The 21,803-nt window shown below is 50.6% G+C and overlaps 1 protein-coding gene across 1 annotated transcript in view; it reads left to right on the forward strand.

The window, feature by feature from the left end:
* The window catches only part of FGR (FGR proto-oncogene, Src family tyrosine kinase), a 71,966-nt gene that overhangs the window by 35,203 nt on the left and 14,960 nt on the right, over positions 1 to 21,803 (forward strand). Inside the window, exons 2-8 of the mRNA XM_084815743.1 lie at positions 7,145 to 7,205; positions 12,689 to 12,954; positions 13,650 to 13,752; positions 16,072 to 16,170; positions 17,195 to 17,298; positions 19,753 to 19,902; positions 20,927 to 21,091. Coding sequence (XP_084671869.1) covers positions 12,702 to 12,954; positions 13,650 to 13,752; positions 16,072 to 16,170; positions 17,195 to 17,298; positions 19,753 to 19,902; positions 20,927 to 21,091 — 874 coding nt within the window. The 5' untranslated portion in view covers positions 7,145 to 7,205; positions 12,689 to 12,701. The remainder of the gene's footprint in view (positions 1 to 7,144; positions 7,206 to 12,688; positions 12,955 to 13,649; positions 13,753 to 16,071; positions 16,171 to 17,194; positions 17,299 to 19,752; positions 19,903 to 20,926; positions 21,092 to 21,803) is intronic.

The raw sequence follows: 21,803 nt of genomic DNA on the forward strand, positions 1-21,803 counted from the left end.
TGGGCTATATGCCCTCTAAGGTCCCTTCCAACGCTGACATTCTATGATTAAAATTTGCCCAGACCATTTTTAAAGCCACCTGGGCAGTGGAGGCTGGTGGCTCCAATGTCAGTTGGGCAGCAAATCCACCCTAGATTTCAGTCAGAACCAGTCAGAACTCAATGGGACAGGATTCTGACTCTGGGTATTCATGTTCAATTGTCTATTCATGTTTAATTATAAATTCATGTTTAACTTCTTCCTGTCCTAAGGCTCTTCTGTCCCTACTATCGCCCCTGTGCCTTGTGAATCAGCCCGACTCTCTGCTTGCTTTTACCATGACAAATCTATGTTTATGAGTATATGCATTCATTCTTCAATATACAATCCCCCCCACCCCAATTCTCCACAAACATTGTTAACGCAGTTACAAAACGGCCCTGGGGAATGGTGCCTGTTGGTGATGTCACAGGCACTAGCCCAAGGGTGCTGAAACTCTTTCAGCCTGAGGGCAGAATTCCATTCTGGAGAAGCTCTTGGGGGTGCATTCCAGTGGTGGGTAGGACTGAAGGCAAAGGGATTGGGGCCAAAACTACAAAACCCATTGAGAATACAAAAAGAATACAAACCATGCCAGCCTATTTTAGCTTAAAGCTCCTACTGCCAGTAACCAAGCCTTAGGAGAGGCATTTCAACCTTTTGGAATGGGGAAAAAACTGCACAAAAGCCAGGAAACCACCAAAAAAGTGTGGCTGGGGGAAAGGAGGCAGGGTTAGGGAAAGGGGGTGTGGCCATCTAGGGAACCCTGGAGAGTCAGACTGGGTCTCCAGGAAGGCCGGCTTTGGCTCCCTGGCCCTGAGGTTCTCCACCCCTGCACTAGCCCACAGATGCTTGCAACAGCAAGCTCTTCTCCAGTTCAAACTTAACCATGGTGAAACCAGAATTTACTTTTCCAGAGTTTGCCCCAGGATGACAGAAAAATGAACGCTTACTTGTGGGAGAGCAACAACATTCTCCAATCATTCCCAGCACTCATGAAACATTTATGTCTCCCTTGACCAGAAATAAGGAGATTTCAATGAGTACGTGTGACTTTTGTCGACTTCCATAATGAAATTCGGAATTTCCGAATCCGTGTTTTTCTGACTGCAGAACTTGCCATTTGTTTGGACTTGAACAGGGAGCCCTACAGAGCAGGCACTGGCTACCAGTACCCACCAAGGACTGCTAGCTGGAGGCAGGAACTGCTGGCAGTTCCAGCCAGGAGACTCTCATACAGTGGGGTAGTGGCCAATTTGGAAATGCAGGTGCTGATCATGATAGTCCTCATAGCCATGCCCCCAAGGAGAGTCCAAAAACATCAGGCAGCTGTAGTGTAGCCTTCCCCAACCTGGTGCCCTCCAGATGTGTTGGCCTGCAACTCCCATCATTCCCTGCCACCATGGGAGTTGCAGTCCAACACATCTGGAGGGCACCAGGTTGGGGAAGTCTGCTGTACCGATCTAGATCATCAAGCTAGTTTTAGCAGTTTTCATCTCTACCAGGAGTGGGGCTTTTGTAAAGTGAATAGGTTTTCATTGCCTGTTCAAGACCAAGACATGCCAAAATACTTGGCATTACAACCGGGGTAGCTCACAACAATTTGCTGGGGAAATCCCTCCCTCCGCTCCCCCTCCCTCCCCGGCCTCAGCGACTGTGAGGATTGCAGCTAAGCTCAGAGGGAACAGGGACTTCTGAGGGGGGTGGGGATGGCAGGTGATATCAGCATCCCTGCTCATCAAAAACTTCTGGTGCTTCCACCCTGCGAGCCCTGGTCCTCTACAACACCGCTCCGGTAACATCCCACCAGCATACTGGAAAGTCAGGTGACATTGAAGGGCCAGTCTGATTTGCTCCCTGCAATTATAAAGACTTTAGGGAGCAATCGTATGCATGTTTAGACAGAGAAAAGGCCCACAACTCCCAGCATTCCCCAGCCAGCCATGCTTGCTGGCTGGGGAATGCCTTTTCTCTGTCTAAACATGCATAGGATTGCGCCCTTAAGGTCTGTTGACTTCTTCAGTGTGGACATTGCTGGGGGAGGTGATCTGGTATTCCCTCTGTGCTTCAGATTCCTGTTCTTCAGTTCACCTGCTGGTAACCTGCCTTTAGCTTCCTTGCGTCCAAGATACCTAAGAAAGTGGACTAGAAATACCGAACCTGAGACCTACGTGCACCATGCAAACCCAAAGGCAGTGCGCGTGCGTGTGCGTGTGCGCATGTGTTAAAGCCACCGCAGGGATGGCCATCTTCAGCAGAGGTCAGGCTACATGGGAAGCAGGGTTGTTCCTCCCACCTGTTCCTTTCTAGTCTGATGCACCTTAGCAGGAAACAGTGCAAGCTGAGATATGAAAGTGAAGCCAATACACATGCAGATGAAACCGCAAGAGTTATTTTCATGTCATCTGACTGGACTTTGGCCAGGGTGGTTTCTACTGTGATGAAATGCACCACTTAATCTGAGATCAAAAAAAAAGAAAAAAGGATGCATACTCTTACATCGCTTTGCAATGTTGGGAAATTAGGGGTTTTGGAGGTGGTTCATTCCTTATTCAGCCGTATTGGAAAGGAACCACTTTTTTCATGTAGTATTTCCAGTTTGGTTCACACAGGCACTGAACTCAGTGGCGGTTACAAAATGGAGAAGTTTGCTCAGCAAATCGTGAGTCAAGGCACCTTAATCAGGAAGGTCAGCCCAGTTCTGCTACTTCTGCCTCTTGCTGTGCTGTAGGTTTCAGGGCTGGACTATGCTGTAGGCACAGGAGTAGCATCATTCCGAGGGAAGCCATAAGTCAGTGGTTAAAAAAGAAAAGGAAAAACTCCCAAGTTCTATGCCCAGCATTTCTAGTTCCCTATTAGTAGTTTATTAAGATTTTGCATGCTCTGTAAGAAAAACAGCTAATACTAGAAATGGAGGAGAAGAACTAAGATTAAAAAGTTGAGGTTGGGAGATTGCCACAGTTGTTACAGCCTTGAGCCTCTGTGTAATCATTGAAACCAGAGGGTTCCCCCCCCCCAATTGGATAGGTAGAAAGATAAGGCAGAAGACAGAAGATAAAGGGAAGCAAGAAGGGAAAGCAACATCACTGCAAGTGAGAAGGATCTTGGAATTGTTGCAGATCACAAGCTGAATATGAGCCAACAATGGGATGTGGCTGCAAAAAAGGCAAATGCTATTTTGGGCTGCATTGATAGAAGCATAGCTTCCAAATCCAGGGAAGTACTAGTTCTCCTCTACTTAGCGCTGGTTAGGCCTCATCTGGAGTACTGTGTCCAGTTCTGAGCACTGCACTTTCAGAAGGATGCAGACAAGCTGGAGATGGTTCAGAGGAGGGCAGCAGGGATGATCAGGGGACTGGAAACAAAGCCCAGTGAGGAGAGACTGAAAGAACTGGGCATGTTTAGCCTTGAGAAGAGAAGACTGAGGCGAGATATGATAGCGCTCTTGAAGTACTTGAAAGGTTGTCACAGAGAGGAAGGCCAGGATCTCTTCTTGATCATCCCAGAGTGCAGGACACGGAATAATGGGCTCAAGTTACAGGAAGCCAGATTCTGGTTAAACATCAGGAACTTCCTGACTGTTAGAGCAATACAACAATGGAACCAATGACCTAGGGAGGTGGTGGGCTCTCCCACACTGGAGGCGTTCAAGATGAGGCTGGACAGCCATCTGTCAGGGATGCTCTGACTTGGATTCCTTCATTGAGCAGGGAGTTGGACTCGATGGCCTTGTAGGCCCCTTCCAACCCTACTATTCTATGATTCTATGAAAGGAGGGGATGGGTAAGGGAGAGAACCATCCAACTCCCCATGGTTCCCCCATGAGAAAGAGCTGTAACGACCTTTGGTCTCTTAGTCTTTCTCTTCCCCTCGCCTTCTCTTTTGCATCCAGAAGGAAGAGGCTTGACTTTAAACCAGGTGTGGGGAACTGCCGGCCCACAGAGATTCCCCATCCAGTCTACAGAGCTTCCATGCATTCCTCCGCTGTATCTCTGCTCTCCCATTGGGAGGGTGAGTGATGCACAGAGGAATCCCCTGTTTTCTCCAATCACAGAGCAGAGAGATAACAGTGGGGATGCAGATGTGCGCAGTGCTGGGGACCTGGCAGGTGCTGGAATGATCGGCTCTTACTGCTGGCCATGTCTTCCTTTGTGTGCCTCTCGCTGACCCCAGTGGGGATGGTGAAAGATGCTCAGAGGAGGTGCCTGACTTGGCCAGTGCTGGGAGAGCTGCTCTCAGCGCCAGCCGAGTTCCTTTCTCTGTGCCAAGAGAGGCACAGAGAGCCATCCCTTTCTCAGCACGGAGAAAGGCAAAATGAGTGGGGCAGGGGACAGGGTGTCAGTGCTGTGGCTGTGCCCACTGACATCATCTGGCCCAGGGAGAGCCCGGGGGGGGGGAATCAGCCCCTCACCTTAAAGTACCCCTGCTTTAAAGTTTTAAAGCCTCCACCCCTGCTTTAAATTAACCTCATTTCCCAAGACCTCCGCACTTGGGGAACTTCACTTAAATTGTGTTTCTGTTAAAAGCATGGGTGGGCAACCTGTAGTCTTCGGAGGCCATTGCTGCCTCCCACAGGTGCCCTGCCGCCGCCGTTCCCCTGGCCTTTACCACCACAATCACACAAGGTGCACGAGGAGTGTCACCCCACGTGCCCCGTTTCCCAGCAAAGAAGCGTTCCTGAAAAGGCTTTAACCAGGACATTCTTCTATGCAAGCCCATCAAAAGGAATGTGAGACCACTCATGTGCGTTTGCGCAGCTCCGGTTCCTTTCAGCAGGGCTTGTGTGCAGAGAACTTCCCGCAGGATTGCGCCCACCTTTCTTGTGCTTTTGAATAATAGTTGTTGTCTCGCTCCCAACGTGGCATTTAAGCCATTGTTTAATATTCATGCTTTGGAGCTCCAGCAAAAGATGGAATGAGCATGGGCGCATAGCCGACCACTTGGTCTCCTGTGTTTGAATAAGAATTGCCTCAAGTGGGGATTTTAAAAATAAGAATACGTTTTCCCCCCCCCCTTTTATGCAACGAATGCCTAACAAAGTACCCCATAAATGAACAGCACATGAGCCTAGTTTTGCAGTATTTGTTTTAATTCTTTTAAAACATTACAGTTGTGGCACAACAGTCTTTCCTAGCGCTACAGTGGTTGTGGAAATCACTGCAGAGGGTCCCTGAGTATTCCGTGGCAACTCCAGGTTTTTGAGGGCCCCTGAGCAAGGCCCCCTCAATGGGCCGCCCTCAGTGGCAGTGAGTCTATCTTCTCACTGCCACTGTCACCATCTCCTAATGCTCCTCGTTCTCTTTCTCAGCGTTGCTGCCACTTGCTTGCTTGACAGGCAGAGAGCCAGTGAGCAAGTGGGCAGGCGCATCTCCTCTCCTCCTTCTCACAGCCACCATTGTCTGGCCCAGAGCAAGAGGCAAGTGAGCAAGCAGGTTGTGGTGGTGAAGAGGAGGAGCAGCTCCAGGGGGGCTCTTGTCAGTGGGCCCCTGCTGGGCTGTGAGCCATCTGCAGTTGCCCGACCAGGCCTACCCTTGACAGTGCCTCCCCTGTGAGCATTTCTTGTTTGCCCAGGACTTTTTCCTTGAGGTTGTATTCTGGTTGCTTTCTGCAACAGTATATCCAAGTGAGAGTGAGAAAAATGGAGTGAGAGAGAGAAAAATGGCCCCAAGATGGTTATGTGAATTGGCCATTGAAGAAGGGACAGGGGTTGCCAAAATCCAACCAGGCTGCAGAAAGGAGTTTTTTGCAACTCAATGCATGGGGCAGCACGCCAGAGCTGTCCCACATGCAGACATCGGGCTCTCCTTTTGTTGCTGCTCAGCAAACCGTTAAGGAGCTCCGGTGGGTTTGGCTGGTTGTGGTTCCATCAGAGGTCTCTCTTCTCCCCCCCCCCGCCGCCCCCGTTTGCCTTTTGGGCTACTAGGAAGGGCGCCCAGTGCCCCTGAGCCAGGACATGTCCAATTCAGTCCATCGTTCTTTGCTCCCATTGTGTTAAGGCACCCACCATGGACAATAATTCCACAGACCAGCTGTCAGGAGACAAGGATGTGGGGTGACAACCGCATGGGCCGGCACTGGGCCTGATGGCAAAACGGCAAGCAAAGCAAACTCGATAGGGCGGGGGGCTGTCAGTGCCACTGCCTGATAACGGGGAGGAAGGGAGGGTGCGCTGGCTCTGCCCCAGCGACTGGGAGTAGGAGGCAGACAGAACTCGCAGCCCTCAAGATTTTGATTGTTGACATCCCCATGCGAAACATGCAAGCAAATCCATCATTTCCATTCCTCTTCCCCCAAAGCAGGAAGATCGGGACAACGTTTTCGGGGTCAGATAAGCTGAGAGCACCGCCATCGCCCTGAGCTGCTCATTTGCAGCATCTGAGTGCAGCATTAGCAGCTAGAAGACAGGGTGGCCACTCGCTCATCTCCTAAGAAGGGGATGGAGATTCCATAAAATGTGCCTATGTCATTTATATGTATACTGTATGTACAGACTTGGAAAGAATTGCTATCACTTAACTAGAAATAAAATATAATCAGCAGCAGATTGTATGAAGGGAAATGAGAAAGGGAGACGAGAGGGGAAGCAGGGCCATTCTACCACCTCTGCTGAAAGACGTATATTTTTTCCTCTTCCCTTCTCATTCCTTTTTCCTTGTGTGCTGTGGGTTTTCTATTATTGTAAGTCTGTGGAAAGGGACTGTCTTGTTTTACTGATTGCGTGTAAGCCACTCCGGGAATCTTTTTTGGCTGAGGAGCAAGATAAAAATGTTTTAAATAAATAAATCAGCGATCTCACCATAGCGGGCAAGACTGTGACCAGGTGACCCTGTGTTGCTGGGCAATTTCAAGGCCCAGCTCTGCCCTTCCTTCCGATGGTTCTTTATCTTCAAAGCAGACATGGACCGGGCAGGCCTTCAAATGGAGGACGCCTTCAAATAGAGGACTGACCCCCGTAAAGTAGCACATACAGCCACCCTATTTTGTGTTGTGCAAATGCCGATGCGCTAAGCCTCTTGCACGCGTGCCCTTGGAGGGTATGCGCCAATGTGCCAATGCTGCGGCGTATCTGTCTCGAGTAACGGGGCCTCTTTTTCTGTTTGTTTGAGTTTCTGTCATTGTTTCGTAGGCACATCTTCTCATCCAGCAGGGAACATGAAGCAAGAGCGCTGACCTGAACTACCATCCTGGTGAGTGCCAGCAGGGGGGCGAGGGGCGGGAGGAGAACCACATCTTTCATTTCATCGGTCCCTGTTTATATGAAAGCAGAAGAGCATGAAAGAATCTCCTCCATCCTATGCGGGGTAGGGGAAAAGCCAGGATGGAGTAGTGCAGATGGACAAAGAGGAGCCTGAAGCAGGTCCTGTTTGAGGCTGGAACGAAATGTTTGGCTGGGGACTTAGGTCTCTGGGGAACGGGTGCAAAATGGCCTGGAAAGCTGCCTTCGATCAGGTCAGGCTACTGGTTGTGGGTTCCCCGTGGGCAGCTGGCTGGCTACTGTGTGAACAGAATGCTGGGCTAGATGGACCTCCGGTCTGATCCAGCAGGGCTCTTCTGATGTTCTTAAGAGCCCCGGCTGCTCTGACTGGCAGCACCTCTTCAGCCAGCCCTACCATTAGGCAGAGTGAGGCAGCTGATCTGGGGTGTCCTGAAAGGGCAGCAAACCAAGAGTGATTTAATTTTATTCTCCTTGTGTTTTTATTCCCAGGGAGAATCGTGTGGGATTCTCTGCCTCGGGTGCCAAAATAGCTTGGCCAGCCTTGGCTACTGTGCACCTTGGCATGGGAGGGTGGGGGGCGCCATTAGCTGTTCTGTCTTGGGCCAGCCCTGGCCGTGCTGTCCATGGTGTCGGGCAGGTGTCTTTGTCACCACCTGGAACAGAGCAGGGATGTTAACTTGAAATGGATAAAGCTGCAAGCTCTTTGCTCCTAATTCCATTCTCCAAGCTCCTTTAACAACCCCCGTATCAATTTTGCTCTCCACCCCCAGCACAAATCTCCAGATATGTGGGGCTGGCTTGGCTTTCACCGGCAGCTCACATCTTTGGAACAATTGCAGGAATGAACTGAGAAACTGCCATCTATCATTTTGTTTCTATTTTTCACCCCCCTCGTCTCCGACTGCAGCGGCACATACCACATCAGTGTACTGTTTCTTCATCTGGACACTGCCAGAGAAAATGGGGTTTGCGTGTGTGTGTGTGTGCATGTGTGACTTTGTCATGGTTTTGTGTTTGTCCAGACCACAAAATGGCTGTTGCTGTGTGCAGAGGCCATAAGGAGGCTACGGAGATCCCTTAAGACAAATCCTTTAAGTCAAATTTGCTACGTGTGCCCCAGTTGCTGGTTTGCAAGCAACATACTCAGACACAGCCAGGATCCTCCAATGGCAGTCTGAGAGAGACCGCTGGCAATGGTATTGTCTCCCTGCCGCCGCCCCACTCCTCACTTGCTCCCAATTACCCCGCTTACCCAGGGCTGTCAGGGGCAGGTGGCCCTGATGTCTCTGTCACTCCGAGTTAAGACATGTTCCCACCTCCTCCATGCCTTGGCCATGCACTGATCCTTCCTACAAAGTTCCTGTCTCCACTGCATACAGCAACAGACTCTGCCTAAGGGTGAACATACACCCCTGTTTGTGCTTTCTTCCATACAGATGGGTAGAACCTGTTTTTCTGAAGGTGGGAGAAGCTATCCGCAGGTGGGTGGGTGGGAGGGCACAGATTTATTTCTTTATTACTTATTTATTTGCTGCCTTGGGCAAATGGACTATTCCTCCACCCCCAGCACTTGCAGGCATTTGGGTCTTTAGGCTTAGACTGGCGTAACAACAATGTGTTAAAGAATCAAGAGCTGAACAGGATATTTTGTGTTCCTTTTTGCATTCTGCATGCCTTGTTGCTTCTTTTCCTTCCTCCCACCTATTTTATTATGGTTTCTCTGCTCCAGATGGCCAAGAGAGATCAGAAGGCTCTCAATTTATGTCCCCCAGATTCTAGGGAATATTGCCTAGCCGGCAAGCTGCTAAGCTTCCTCCATGTGCTGCCTCCAAAAATGTGGGGCCTCAGCATGCACGCGCACACACTCTCTCTCGCTTTCTGAGATGCTGACACAGCGGACAAAGTGTGTCCCTGAAGTCTCAATAACCAAAGTGGCTGCCTGGGTTACCTCTAGGGCTGGCCCAGCTCTGGAGCTCATGCGCACAACTGCATCCATAGTCTCCTCCATCTACGAAGAATCACACCTTTTGAATCCTCTGTTGGGTGTATGAGATTGGACCAGCTTCCCTGCCTCCCTTGTCCCATTTGCTTCATCTTCCTAAGCTTTCCATGCTATGACTCCTTCCCAGGGTTGTCCATGGTAGCATAATTATGGGGCGGGGGCGGGGCAGCCTTGACACTAAAGTAGGTGCTGTACGGGTGTGTGCGTGAAAATCTTCCCTTCCCATAACATAGAGGGTCCGCTTATGGGGCATATTCTTTGTGATGGCCTGTAGAAAGGCTGGATTTAATTAATTAATTAATTAATTAATTAATTGCATGTATACCACCCAATAGCCGAAGCTCTTTTTTGACCCTCCCTGCTCTGTTTTCTGGGATAACTGGATATTGTATCCTTTTCATCCATTCTCCAAGATTGCCCCACAACACTTCTGGTTGATAATAACTCCAGTTCCATAGATCAGGGGTAGGCAGAAGGTAGGTCTGGATCTGCTGTTATCTACTGGTAGATTGGGGGTAGGCAGAAGGTAGGTCTGGATCTACTGGTGTTCTGCAGTAGATCATCAAGGATTTCTCACTCCTAATTGCTTAGCGATAGCAACAAGAAAACTACACCACCACCCGCATTCTCCATCCTAGTCTATATTGCTGCAATGAAGAAATCTTGGGGTAATCAGGAGTGGAGTTCTGTGTGGAAGGACTGGGGGCTCCATTCAGTTGTGGTACTCAGAAACAAATTCCTGGGCTCCAAGTTCTTTAACTGGGACTGTATATCTTTTGCACCTGGCTCCAGTTGGTGGGTATCAGGGTTCTAGAAAAAACCCAACAGAGATCCCACAAGCCAGACATCTGCCCACCCTCAACATGGTCTATAAGCAGCAGGTTATCATAGCCCGGCCCCTCCCGAACCTTTTCAAGTGCTCGTCATGATCTGGTGACCCTTTTGATCCTACCTTGCCTCGTTGCGCACATGCCTTCATTTCGTTGACGTTCCAAACATGTTGCTGTGCAACCGGCATGTCGCAGAAAGAAAGGAAGGGGGGGAAACACAGTCCTTGAGAAAACAAACCCAGCAAGTGCCCTTTCTCCTTCCACTCCCTCAAGATTTGCATCGTGCCATCTCTCCCCCACACTCTGTCGCATTTGCCCAGCGTCATATACCCACATAGACGCTGAAACCACTGCCTTCCATGTTGGGCGGCAGAGCAAAACTGCAACCCTTTACAATCCTGGCTGCTGCTATCTAGTAACTGTTGACAGGCAGGGACACCATTTAAGGTAGAGTGGGGTGGGGTGGGGGGAAGCAGCTCCTCTGGCCCCTGGCTTCAGACCACGTATGATTCTTCAGGAGCATAGATCCTCTTTGGTGATTATGTAGTGAGCGCAACAAATGTGCTTTTAAATGCGCTGGTTTCTTTATTGCAATTTAAGTCGCAATCCTATGCTTGTTTAGACAGAGAAAAGGCCTGTAACTCCCAGCATGCCCCAGCCAGGCCTCTGCCACTTGGTTTAGACACCCAAATGATGGAGGCCCCTGAGACTGGAGGCTTCCATCTATCCTATGCCATGCTGGGCTCTTGCTGGCGGGGCCGAAGGAGCGATGGAGCCTTTTTTTGCTGCTCTGTCCTTTGAAGCAATTTTCCTTCGACTGCCCTCCAAGCCCTTGTAACATGCTCTCAGGGCGGGGGGCAGGGGGCAAGAGCAGGGGCTGCAAGGCCTTTGGATCCAGCAGTTCCATGGCTGCTCCCCTCCCTGTCCAACAGCCCACCCCCAACACACCCATTTCCTCCCTTTCCGAGGTCGGAGTCCATCCCTCAGGAGAAGGAGCCACTGTAGAGCTTCCCACAACAGTTGGAAGGGATGGAGCGATCCATAGTAAGACCTTCTCTGAGGCTGGACCTCTGTCTCCAGCCTTGGAGGGGGGGAGTTTTCCTGCATTGTACGGCCCCTCAGATGTCTAGGGGCCATTTTGTTGTTGTTCAGTCATTAAGTCGTGTCCGACTCTTCGTGACCCCATGGACCATAGCCCACCAGGCCTTCCTGTCCTGCGCTCTCTCCCGGAGTGTGCTCAAGTCCATGTTCATTGCATCGGTGATGCTATCTAGCCATCTCATCCTCTGCTGTCCCCTTCCCTCTTTTGCCTTCGATCTTTCCCAGCATCAGGGTCTTTTCCAGGGACTTTTCTCTTCGTATTAGGTGGCCAAAATATTTGAGCTTCAGCTTCAGTATCTGTCCTTCCAATGAGCACTCAGGGTTGATTTTCTTTATGATTGACTGATTTGACCTCCTTGCAGTCCAGAGGACTCGTAAGAGTCTTCTCCAGCACCACAGTTCGAAAGCATTGATTCTTCGGTGCTCAGCCTTCCTTATAGTCCAGCTCTCACAGCCATACATTACTACTGGGAAAACCATAGCTTTGATTAGATGAATCTTTGTCGGCAAGGTGATGTCTCTGCTTCTTACTATGCTGTCTAGGTTGGCCATAGCTTCCCTCCCAAGGAGCAAGCATCTTTTAATTTCATGGCTACAGTCACCGTCTGCGGTGATCTTGGAGCCCAAGAAAGTAAAATCTGTCACTGCTTCCATTTCTTCCCCTTCTATATGCCAGGAAGTGATGGGGCCAGATGCCATGATCTTCATTTTTTTAATATTGAGTTTCAAACCAGCTTTTGCACTCTCCTCTTTCACCCTCAACAAGAGGCTCTTTAGATCCTCTTCACTTTCTGCCATTAGGGTGGTATCGTCTGCATATCTGAGGTTGTTGATAATTCTCCCAGCAATCTTAATTCCGACCTGTGATCTGGCCAAGAAAACCCCATGGAACATATCACAAGGGGCCATAGGATTGTTCTTTTAATCTTCAGAATACTCAAGAGCAGGTATTCGCACCTTGCTGTCAATACAGCTCCCCGGCCCGTTGCCTCTATTTCTTTGCTGATCATTACTGCAACCAGGACCGGCCCAGCCATTAGGCAGAGTGATGCAGTTGCCTCAGGCAGCCGATGCTGTGTGGTGTGGAAGAGGCTGCGATGGCAGCTCCTTGGCCATTCCCATCTGTTGGAGGCCAGAGCTGCGTGTTCCAGGCAGCCTGCCCTAACCCATCCTTCCCCAATCTTGTGCCCTCCAGATGTGTGGGACTATAACTCCCATCATCCCCCAGCCTGCTCTGCTGATGTGTTGTAGTCCCAACATATCTGGAGGACACCAGGTTGGGGACAGGTCATTCTATGTTAGCCTGCTGCCCTCAAGTGTGGTGAAGGACGCTGCCCTGTCTCCAGAGTTGAAATAACAGTAAACAGCCAGCCTGGTGGGCATCTGTAGGTGGAATGGAGCCTGGAGCATCTTTTATTCTGCCTCTGGAAGCAAAATGCCTTGGGACCGCCCCACCTGGAATGGTGCCCCGTGCCCTTTTCATTCCTCCTTCCCCTGCTTCTCTCCTTCCGTTTCCTGTAGCTGCTGCCTGGCGATGGGTTGTGTGCAATGCAAAAAGAAGAAAGACAACAAGAACCAGAACAAGGGCGGTGATGGGGCAGCTAACCCACCCCCCAACTCTTGCTACGACCCTGACCCCACCCAGCAGAACCCGCCCAACAGCTTCACGTGCATCCCGGACTTCAACAACTTCCAAGGCACGCCGGGGCCTTCCACACCTGCCTTCATGGGGGGCACTGGCCTCTACCCCGCCCCTTCGCTGCACATGCATGGAATCGGGATTGCAGGTCAGTCTCCCGAGCGAGTCTGCAGCTGGGTAGGGCCAGGGTTCAGAGGACTTGGGCAGGGAGGGCCGGCCTCTGCTGTATCCCCTTCCTGCTCTTTCCCGCGCTGTCTGGTGTGATGTGCCGGGCTACAGCTGGCTGTCCTGGCTGGGAAAGATGGGAAGTTGCAGTCCAGGGCTGGGGAATCTCAGGCCCAGGAGCCAAATCTGGCCTTCCTGGGGTCCCAGTCCATCCCTTTCCCTTCTCCAGGCTCCCCCCTCCCCCCCAACCACCGATTGTTCAGTGGCTTCCCGGCTTTTGCGCAGTTTTCCTCCCATTCTAAAAGGTGGAAATGCCTCTGCAAAGCTGAAGTGGCCATCCGAAGGCTACAAGGTGTGGATATTTTGGGCCCCACCAATTTCGTCTTTGGCCTCACCCAGCTCTGGAATGTGGCCCCCCAGAGCTTTTCCAAAATTGAATGTGTCCCTCAGGCTAAAAGAGGCTCTTCACCCATGCTTTAGTCCAACAGAGTTGCGGAGGGTTGGCTTAAACTGTCTCCATCCAACTTGTTGAATGGAAGTGGGATGGTGGCGGTGGCGGTATTTCCTGTGGGCCAGGATCACGGCTAATGCACCCGGGGACAGAGTTTCTCTGAAGGTGAGCTTGTGTGCACAGCTTTCGCTGGCTTCTCACTGCCCTCCTGTCCTGATGCCCTGCAGGTGGAGGAGTGACCCTTTTCGTGGCCTTGTACGATTATGAAGCCAGAACGGAGGATGACCTAACGTTTGTGAAGGGAGAGAAATTCCACATCATCAACAACACGTGAGTATCGGGTTGTGGCCAAAGGTGCATGCGCAGGGCTGGCATCAAGGGCAGGCCTGGTCGGACACGTGCTGAGGGCCCACACCCCAGCAGGGGCCCGCTGACAAGATCCTCCTGGACTTGCTCCTGCTCTTCGCCATTCCAGCCTGCTTGTTCGCCTGCCTCTCGCCCAGGCCCAGACAACAGTGGTGGTGAGGAGGAGGAGCAGGAGATGCCCGGGCCTCCTCGTTGCCTGGCTGCCTGGCTGCCAAGCAAGCGAGTGGCAGCCATGAGGAGAAAGAGGAGGAGGAGACCCAGCCGTGGCTGGCAATGGCAACAAGAAGACAGACTCACTGAGGGAGGGGGCCCCTTGCGTGTGTCTTGCTGGAGGGCCCGCCGAAACCAGCACTGCACACACGGCAACAGCCTTGCTGAAGCTAAGCAGGTCTGGGCCTGGTCAGCGCCTGGATGAGAGACCACATGGGAATCCCATGTTTGCTGCCTCCAGTTCCATTGGGGAGCAGCGTGGGGAGGAGAATGGCAGGTTATAAATGAAATAAACAGAAACCCTCCATTTCAGCATGGTGGGGAAGAGGTTTGGTCTCCTTAATATGTGTCGGTGTGGCAGCTGTATACTTGGGATAATAATAGACTGAGAGAAGTAACAAGCAGTAATAGAAGAACTGCACACGGCTCGCCTTGTGAGGAGACACGTGTCTGTGTTCATCTGGAACTTGTGCACTTTACTGTGGGGTGGGGTGGGGGATATGCAAGTCCCTCGACACAAATAAGGGTGAAAAGTAAAAACACGATTCACAAGCATTCCCTTTATCCCAGCTTGTTTGATTATCCTACGCCTAGTTATGTATTATTTATATAAGACAAAGAGCTTTCTATTCAGGCAAGGCAAAGCTGGCCTGTGGCTGCGGGGGGTTTCAATCGGGTGCTCCTGTTTATTTCTTTTATTGTTGTGACTTTAATGGTGGTCTTTAATTTATTTGTTTTATGTTATGTTTGGAGGATGTGGTTAGTCACATAATGGCTGCTGAGGGGGCCTGGCTAGTCAAAAGTGAGCTAAAGAGGTGTGTGTGTGTGTGTGTGAGAGAGAGAGAGAGAGAGAGAGAGAGAGGAGAGAGAAAAAGGGAGAGAGAGAAAGGGCAAGGCTAGAGGCTGGGAGTGGGGAGAAAGAGCAAGGCTAGGGGCTAGGAGGGGGAGAAAGAGCAAGGCTAGGGGCTAGGAGGGGGAGAAACAATGAGCTAAAGGTTTCCAGGGAGAGAAATAGTGAGGCTAGAGGGGGAGATAGCAAGGCAAAGCGGTAGAGGGGGGAGAATGAGCAAGGCTAGGGGCTAGAAAGGGTGAGAGAAAAGGCTAAGGACATGGAAGGGAGAGAAATAGTGAGGAAAAGGGTTGGGGGAGAGAAAGGGGGAAGGAGTGGAGAGCTTCGTGGGCATCACTGGAGTTCCCCTTGGGTGCCATGGCACCCATGGGCACTGGGTTGGGGACCCCTGAGCTAAGGGGTCTTTATTGCCCGCTCAAGACCATGCCCCACAAAATATTTTGCATTACAATAGGGAACAATATACTGTTGCTGGGGAAATTCATCCCCCTGCCCCCAGCTGCTGCAAGGGGGAACCGAGAAGTCTGAGGTGTGTGGCGGATGATGTCAGTGCCCCTGCTAATAAAAATATCCTGGTGCTTTGACCCTCTGATTCCTGCCTCCATGACACCACTGCTTTGGCTAGGTCCAGCTATTGGGCCATCTGTGCTGGTATAGTCCCCTCTGACTGGCAGGGGCTCCCCAAGCTCTCCTGTCCGAGGTCTTTCTCATCAGCTGCTACTGGGTCCTTTTAATTGCAGGCGCCGGGATCAAACTGGGGACCTCCCACCTGGGAAGCAGCGGAGGCTGGAGGCTCCAATGTCAGTGGGGCGGTGAATCCGCTCTGGGTTTCAGTCAGAACCAGTCAAGAGTCTCTAGGAGCTATCCAAGGTGCTGAACCCATTTTGGGGATAGGGTTCAGCACTCTGGATAGCTCCTTTAGAGTTCTGACTGGTTCTTACTGAAACCAGAGTGCATTTCCTTTCTGAGATAGGTCTGCAAAAGGAGAGAAATGTCTCAGGATGCAAAGATTTTTCATTTTTGGAAAGCCCTTTCCAAAAGGACTTTCCAAAATCAAAATCTTTGCATCCCAAGATGGTTCTGTCCTTTTGGAAGTCAACTGCGGGGGCGGACCAGCCTTTTGCACCCCCACAGACATAGCAGCCACCAGTCTCCACTGGCGCGAAGTACCCCCCGAGCTCTGTCCTCGTGGGTTTCACTTTCTTTTCCTCCTGTTCCATCAGGGAGGGCGACTGGTGGGAGGCGAGGTCTCTGAACACGGGAGCCACAGGCTACATCCCTAGCAATTACGTGGCGCCTGTGGACTCCATCCAGGCAGAAGAGTAAGTACGACAGAACACCTGGAGGGGGCGGCCTGCATGTGGGGGGAATGGGGGGGAGCAGGGCGGGGGGGAGGTGTCCAATGGATTCAGGATGGTTGTTTGCTTGCAAAGAATGGTCACTTACAGCAAAAGGTTCACATGGAGGAAAGTTCCAGCTCCAAATTGCAAAGCATTTCTGGTGCGATGTGTGTGTGTGTGGGGGGGCTTCCTGTGGATGGGGGAGGGGGCTTCAGTGGTCAATGTAGCTGCTTTTCCCCCTTCCTTTTCCTCTGTCAATTTCTGCAGTGTTTTAAAAACAGGAACATGGGAAGCTGCCCTATAGACCATTGGTCCATCCAGAACAGGAGTGTTCATCCTCAGGCTCGTGGGCCAGATCCGGCCCCCTGGAGTTCCCTAAATGGCTCCAGCTCCTTCCTTGACCGCCCCTTCCCCCCCGACCGCTGATTGTTTGCTGGTTTTGCGGCTTGGAAGGAGCCCAGGAAGTCGCCTTAGACTTCACCTAACTTTCCCACCTAGCCTACAGTTGTCCGTTCTGACTGGCAGTTGCACCCCAGCCTCTCTGGCAGTGGAGGCTGGTGGCTCCAATGTCAGTGGGGCAGTGCATCCTCTCCGGGTGTCAGACAGAACCAGTCAGACCTCTAAAGGAGCTATCCAAGGTTAGAGTTCTGACTGGCTCATTCTGAAACCCACAGCCGATTCACCACCTCACTGTCATCGGAGCCACCAGCCTCCACTGGTCTCAGATATCGAGAGAACTTCCTATCATCTGCTTACCTGATTCTTTTTAGCAGGAGAAGTCGGGGGCTGAACCTGGGACCTTTGACATGCAAAGCAAGCACTCCACCACGGAGCTACGGCCCCTCCCTAACCCTATCCTCCTAAAACCATCGTCTGTCTCTGACTAAACAGGGATTTACTTTTGATTCCCACAATGGCTCCATTCCCCAGTAGGAGGGTCTTGGGTGAGGGTCTCTCTCTTTCTCTCTCTCTCTCCAGAACATCACTTCTACATCTCCTTTCCCAGGTGGTACTTCGGGAAAATCGGCCGCAAGGATGCGGAGAGGCAGCTCCTGTGCCACAGCAACCCCCGGGGGACCTTCCTCATCCGCGAGAGTGAGACCACCAAAGGTACCGCTAGGCCAGTGCCTCTGCATCCCTCCCCTCCAGGGCAGGCGCTCCCCGGGGTGCTTCCAGCCTCTTCGTTTCATTTATTACATTTCTCTGCTGCCCAACAGCTGAAGTTCTCTGGGATTCAAAGATAAAACAAACCTTAACAGTACATTATTATACATAGTATAAAAAACCATTGGCTTACAAACGTATAAATGGACAGCATGCACACACCCCTAAGCAATTTTAAACAATCAACAATAAGAAAAATCCAGCACCTGATGCTTCCAAATGCCTGAGAGAAAAGGAAGGTCTTAACTTGGCACCAAAAAGATAACAGTGTTGGCACCAAGCAGGCCTTGTTGGGGAAATTGTTCTATAATTGGGGGCCACCACCGAAAAGGCCTTGTTGCCACCCTCCGGGCCTCCTCCTCGGAGGCACCTGAAGGAGGATCTTAGAAGACGAGCACAGCATTTGATTTAATCCTGTGCTGATGCACAGCTGAAGAGGGGAAGGTCTGACTGAAGCATCTAGCACAGCCTTTCCCAAACCAGTGCCTGCCAGATGTGTTGGACTATAACTCCCGTCTCCCCCAGCCAGCATGACATCATGGGAGACTAAAGGAAGCACTGGGAAAACATGGGAGGGCTACAAATGGAAGACACTGTTTTCTGGACCCTACTTGGAGCGAAACAGGTTAAGATCGAGACATCCAGCCATTTCTACCTCTAAAGCTCTTCTAGAAGATGATTTCAACATCCACAACACGTGGAAACAACATTGGCTAGGAAATTGCCCTCCACAATGACGAAGTTTGCCCTACATTTTGGAAAAACCACCTGGATTTGATCAGCCCCGTGCGATATGGACAACCTTGAACCGAATTGACACGGGTCTTGGTAGATGTGCAGATGCCCTTTATAAATGGGGCAAAATAACATCATCAAATTGTGATTGTGGGGCTGAAAAACAAACTATCCAACAGATAGTGACAGAGTGTCAAAACCGAGCCTACAATGGAGACTTTGCCGATTTCCTGGCTGTGACAACTGAAGCAAAAAACTGTATCTGTAACCTAGACATAAGTTTGTAATTTTCCTGTCTATATTTTGTATTTCATATTATGGTCTCAGATACGCAGACGATACCACCCTAATGGCAGATAGCGAAGAGGATCTAAAGAGCCTCTTGTTGAGGGTGAAAGAGGAGAGTGCAAAAGCTGGTTTGAAACTCAACATTAAAAAAACTAAGATCATGGCATCTGGCCCCATCACTTCCTGGCATATAGAAGGGGAAGAAATGGAAGCAGTGACAGATTTTACTTTCTTGGGCTCCAAGATCACAGCAGACGGTGACTGTAGCCATGAAATTAAAAGACGCTTGCTCCTTGGGAGGAAAGCTATGGCCAACCTAGACAGCATAGTAAGAAGCAGAGACATCACCTTGCCGACAAAGATTCGTCTAATCAAAGCTATGGTTTTCCCAGTAGCAACATATGGCTGTGAGAGCTGGACTATAAGGAAGGCTGAGCGCCGAAGAATCGATACTTTCGAACTGTGGTGCTGGAGAAGACTCTTACGAGTCCCCTGGACTGCAAGGAGGTCAAATCAGTCCATCCTAAAGGAAATCAACCCTGAGTGCTCCTTGGAAGGACAGATACTGAAGCTGAAGCTCAAATATTTTGGCCACCCAATGCGAAGAGAAAACTCCCTGGAAAAGACCCTGATGCTGGGAAGGACTGAAGGCAAAAGGAGAAGGGGACGGCAGAGGATGAGATGGCTAGATAGCATCACCAATGCAATGAATATGAACTTGAGCACACTCCGGGAGAGAGTGGAGGACAGGAAGGCCTGGCGTGCTATGGTCCATGGGGTCACGAAGAGTCGGACACGACTGAACGACTGAACAACAACAACAACAACAACGTTTCTATTGTAACGTGATGTAGATGTGCCATACAATAAATAAATAATAATCTGGACCCTGCCTGAATAAAATTCCATGAACGAGGCACTGGGATCCCCCACCTGGAAGCACCCTCCCAGTGGAGGCTGGTGGCTCCGATTTCGGTGGGGCTGTGATTCCATCCTGGATTTCAGTCAGAACTAGCCAGAATGCTAAAGGAGCCATTCAAGGTGCTGAATCCATTTTGGGGATAGGGTTCAACACTTTGGACTGCTCCTTTAGAGTTCTGGCTGGTTCAGTTTAAAACCCAGAATAGAAGCATGGCCCCATCACTATCGGAGCCACCAGCCTCCACTGCACCCTCGTTCTCCAGCAAAGCTGTAGTGCATCCCTGATCCCTTTCGATTTGGCTCCTGGTTTACAGCGCCATCTGCTGGCTTGTCCTATATTTACCTCTCCATCATTTCTCTCTCTCTGCTTCCCTAACCTGGTGTGTTGGGGGTGAGTTTTAATTTGACCCTCCCTTCAAGCTGACCCACCTGTGCCTTCTGATCTCCCTCTCCCAGGCGCCTACTCACTGTCTATCCGTGACTGGGACGAAGTGAAGGGCGACCATGTCAAGCATTATAAAATCCGGAAACTCGACAGCGGTGGATACTACATCACCACGCGGGCCCAGTTTGAGACTGTGCAGCAACTAGTCCAACATTACATAGGTAAGGTGTGATGTGAGTTTTTTTTTTGGGGGGGGGCGTTCAGACAAGGATTGGCAAATAAAAAGGAGGGACTCAGACTCCAGACCCTCCTCCTCTGGGCACTGCAGAATTGATCTCAAATCGATTTAGGCAGGGCAAGAGCAACTCAATTGAGCCTAGCGGGGAAAGAACGTTCCTGGCCATTGGCCATGTTTGCTGGGGCTGATGGGAGTTGATGTCCAAAATATCTGGAGGGCACTAGGTTGGGAGGCAGTCCTAGTCTCTTCTCGTTTTTTTGTTTTTGTTTTTGTTTGTTTTTTCTTTTTTTAATCATGAAATGTTATTTTATTCCGAAACAAGGTTAACAAAATAAAAGCAACAATAAGAACATGCATAATAGTAAATCATAATCACTAAAGAAACAAAGGAATTCATTAATTATAAATCTAAGTAGGAGCTCAATTTCTAATGAAAGTAAAAATTCAAGTTCTACAACATATGAAAGGAGCGTGTGCAGGTGTGTGCCATTTTTGTGTGTTTGTGCATACTAATCAGAAAAAATATAGGCAACTGTGGAACTTTATTGAAAGTTTGAAGGGCCTCAGCATAGGAAATGAATGGAAACGATGGTGTCATAATATCATTCTAGTCTCTTCTGTATGCCAAAGGGAATTTATCCTACTGAACTTTCACAAGTACCTTTTGAGGATCTACTGACGGCAACAATTATTCAGTTGATGTGTAATAATGATTACCTCTTGCTGTAACCACTATCCCCTGCAGTCTTTCCTGATGCCAAGAAAGCAGGTGCCCAATAACTCAACTCTTATGCCAAAGCACCCTGCCTGCGGTTGGGTCAGAAGGGCTCTTTGGAGAAGAAAGGCTCCCGTGTGCTGCCGCCTGGTGGTGTTGAACAGCGCTTCTCCTCCTTTGCAACCTCCAACTTATTCCGTGCTGCTCTCTCATCAGCCTCTTTCTCTTTCTCTTTCTGTTTGATGCATCGCCCTCCCTTCCCGCTCTGCACCCTTGCTTTCCCTTCTGCAAGAGAGAGCCGCGGGGCTGTGCTGCCGCCTGGCCGTGCCGTGCCACAAGGGGATGCCCAAACTGGCAGACCTGTCCGTCAAAACCAAAGACGTTTGGGAGATCCCGCGCGAATCGCTGCAGCTCATCAAGAAACTGGGCAATGGGCAGTTTGGGGAAGTGTGGATGGGTAGGACTGGCGACCAGAACTGGGGAGGCTGAGCCAAAAGGGGAGGAGGAAGAGGAAGAGCACGCCAGGCCCAAGGGGAGCCATGTGGGTGGGGGGGAGCGAAGAGTGGAGTCAGTGCCAGAGACACCAAAAAGTCCCTTTCCCCTCTCGCCATCTGCCTTGGCCCAGCAGGCAGGGCAGCCAAAGAACACCCTTAGAAGACCATCTCAGGATTCAGGCCGATTTGTGTGGCAGTCCCCAAATCCTCCAACCAGAGCCTGGTGCAAAAGACATACACGTCGAATTTAAGCATTCTGAGCCCAGAAATCTGCTCTGAGAACCAGAACTGGTGGAGGCTGGTGGCGCCGATGTCCATGAGGCAGCGAATCTGCTGCGTGTTTCAGTCAGAACCAGTCAGAAATCTAAAGGAGCTTTGCTTTATATCTTGGATAGCTCCTCTAGAGTTCTGACTGGTTCTGACCAAAACCTGGAGCAGATTCATCACCCCACAGACATCGGAGCCACCAGCCTCCACTGCCATGGCTGATTCATTTCAGTGGTCTAACCTGGAGGTTACCTGGGGCTGGATAATAGCACCAAGGCTCACCTTTCAAATAGTTGTGCCGTAAAGGGGATTTCCACAGACAAGCTCGATCCAGCCCGGATTCTCTCCCCTACCTCAGAAATAACCGTGAAGGAATTCGGTCACCGACGCTACTCTAAATGCAAGCCA

Source organism: Heloderma suspectum, chromosome 10, assembly GCF_057233095.1.
Source record: "Heloderma suspectum isolate Gila_16-S chromosome 10, 16-S_ref, whole genome shotgun sequence".
Lineage (NCBI taxonomy): Eukaryota > Metazoa > Chordata > Lepidosauria > Squamata > Helodermatidae > Heloderma > Heloderma suspectum.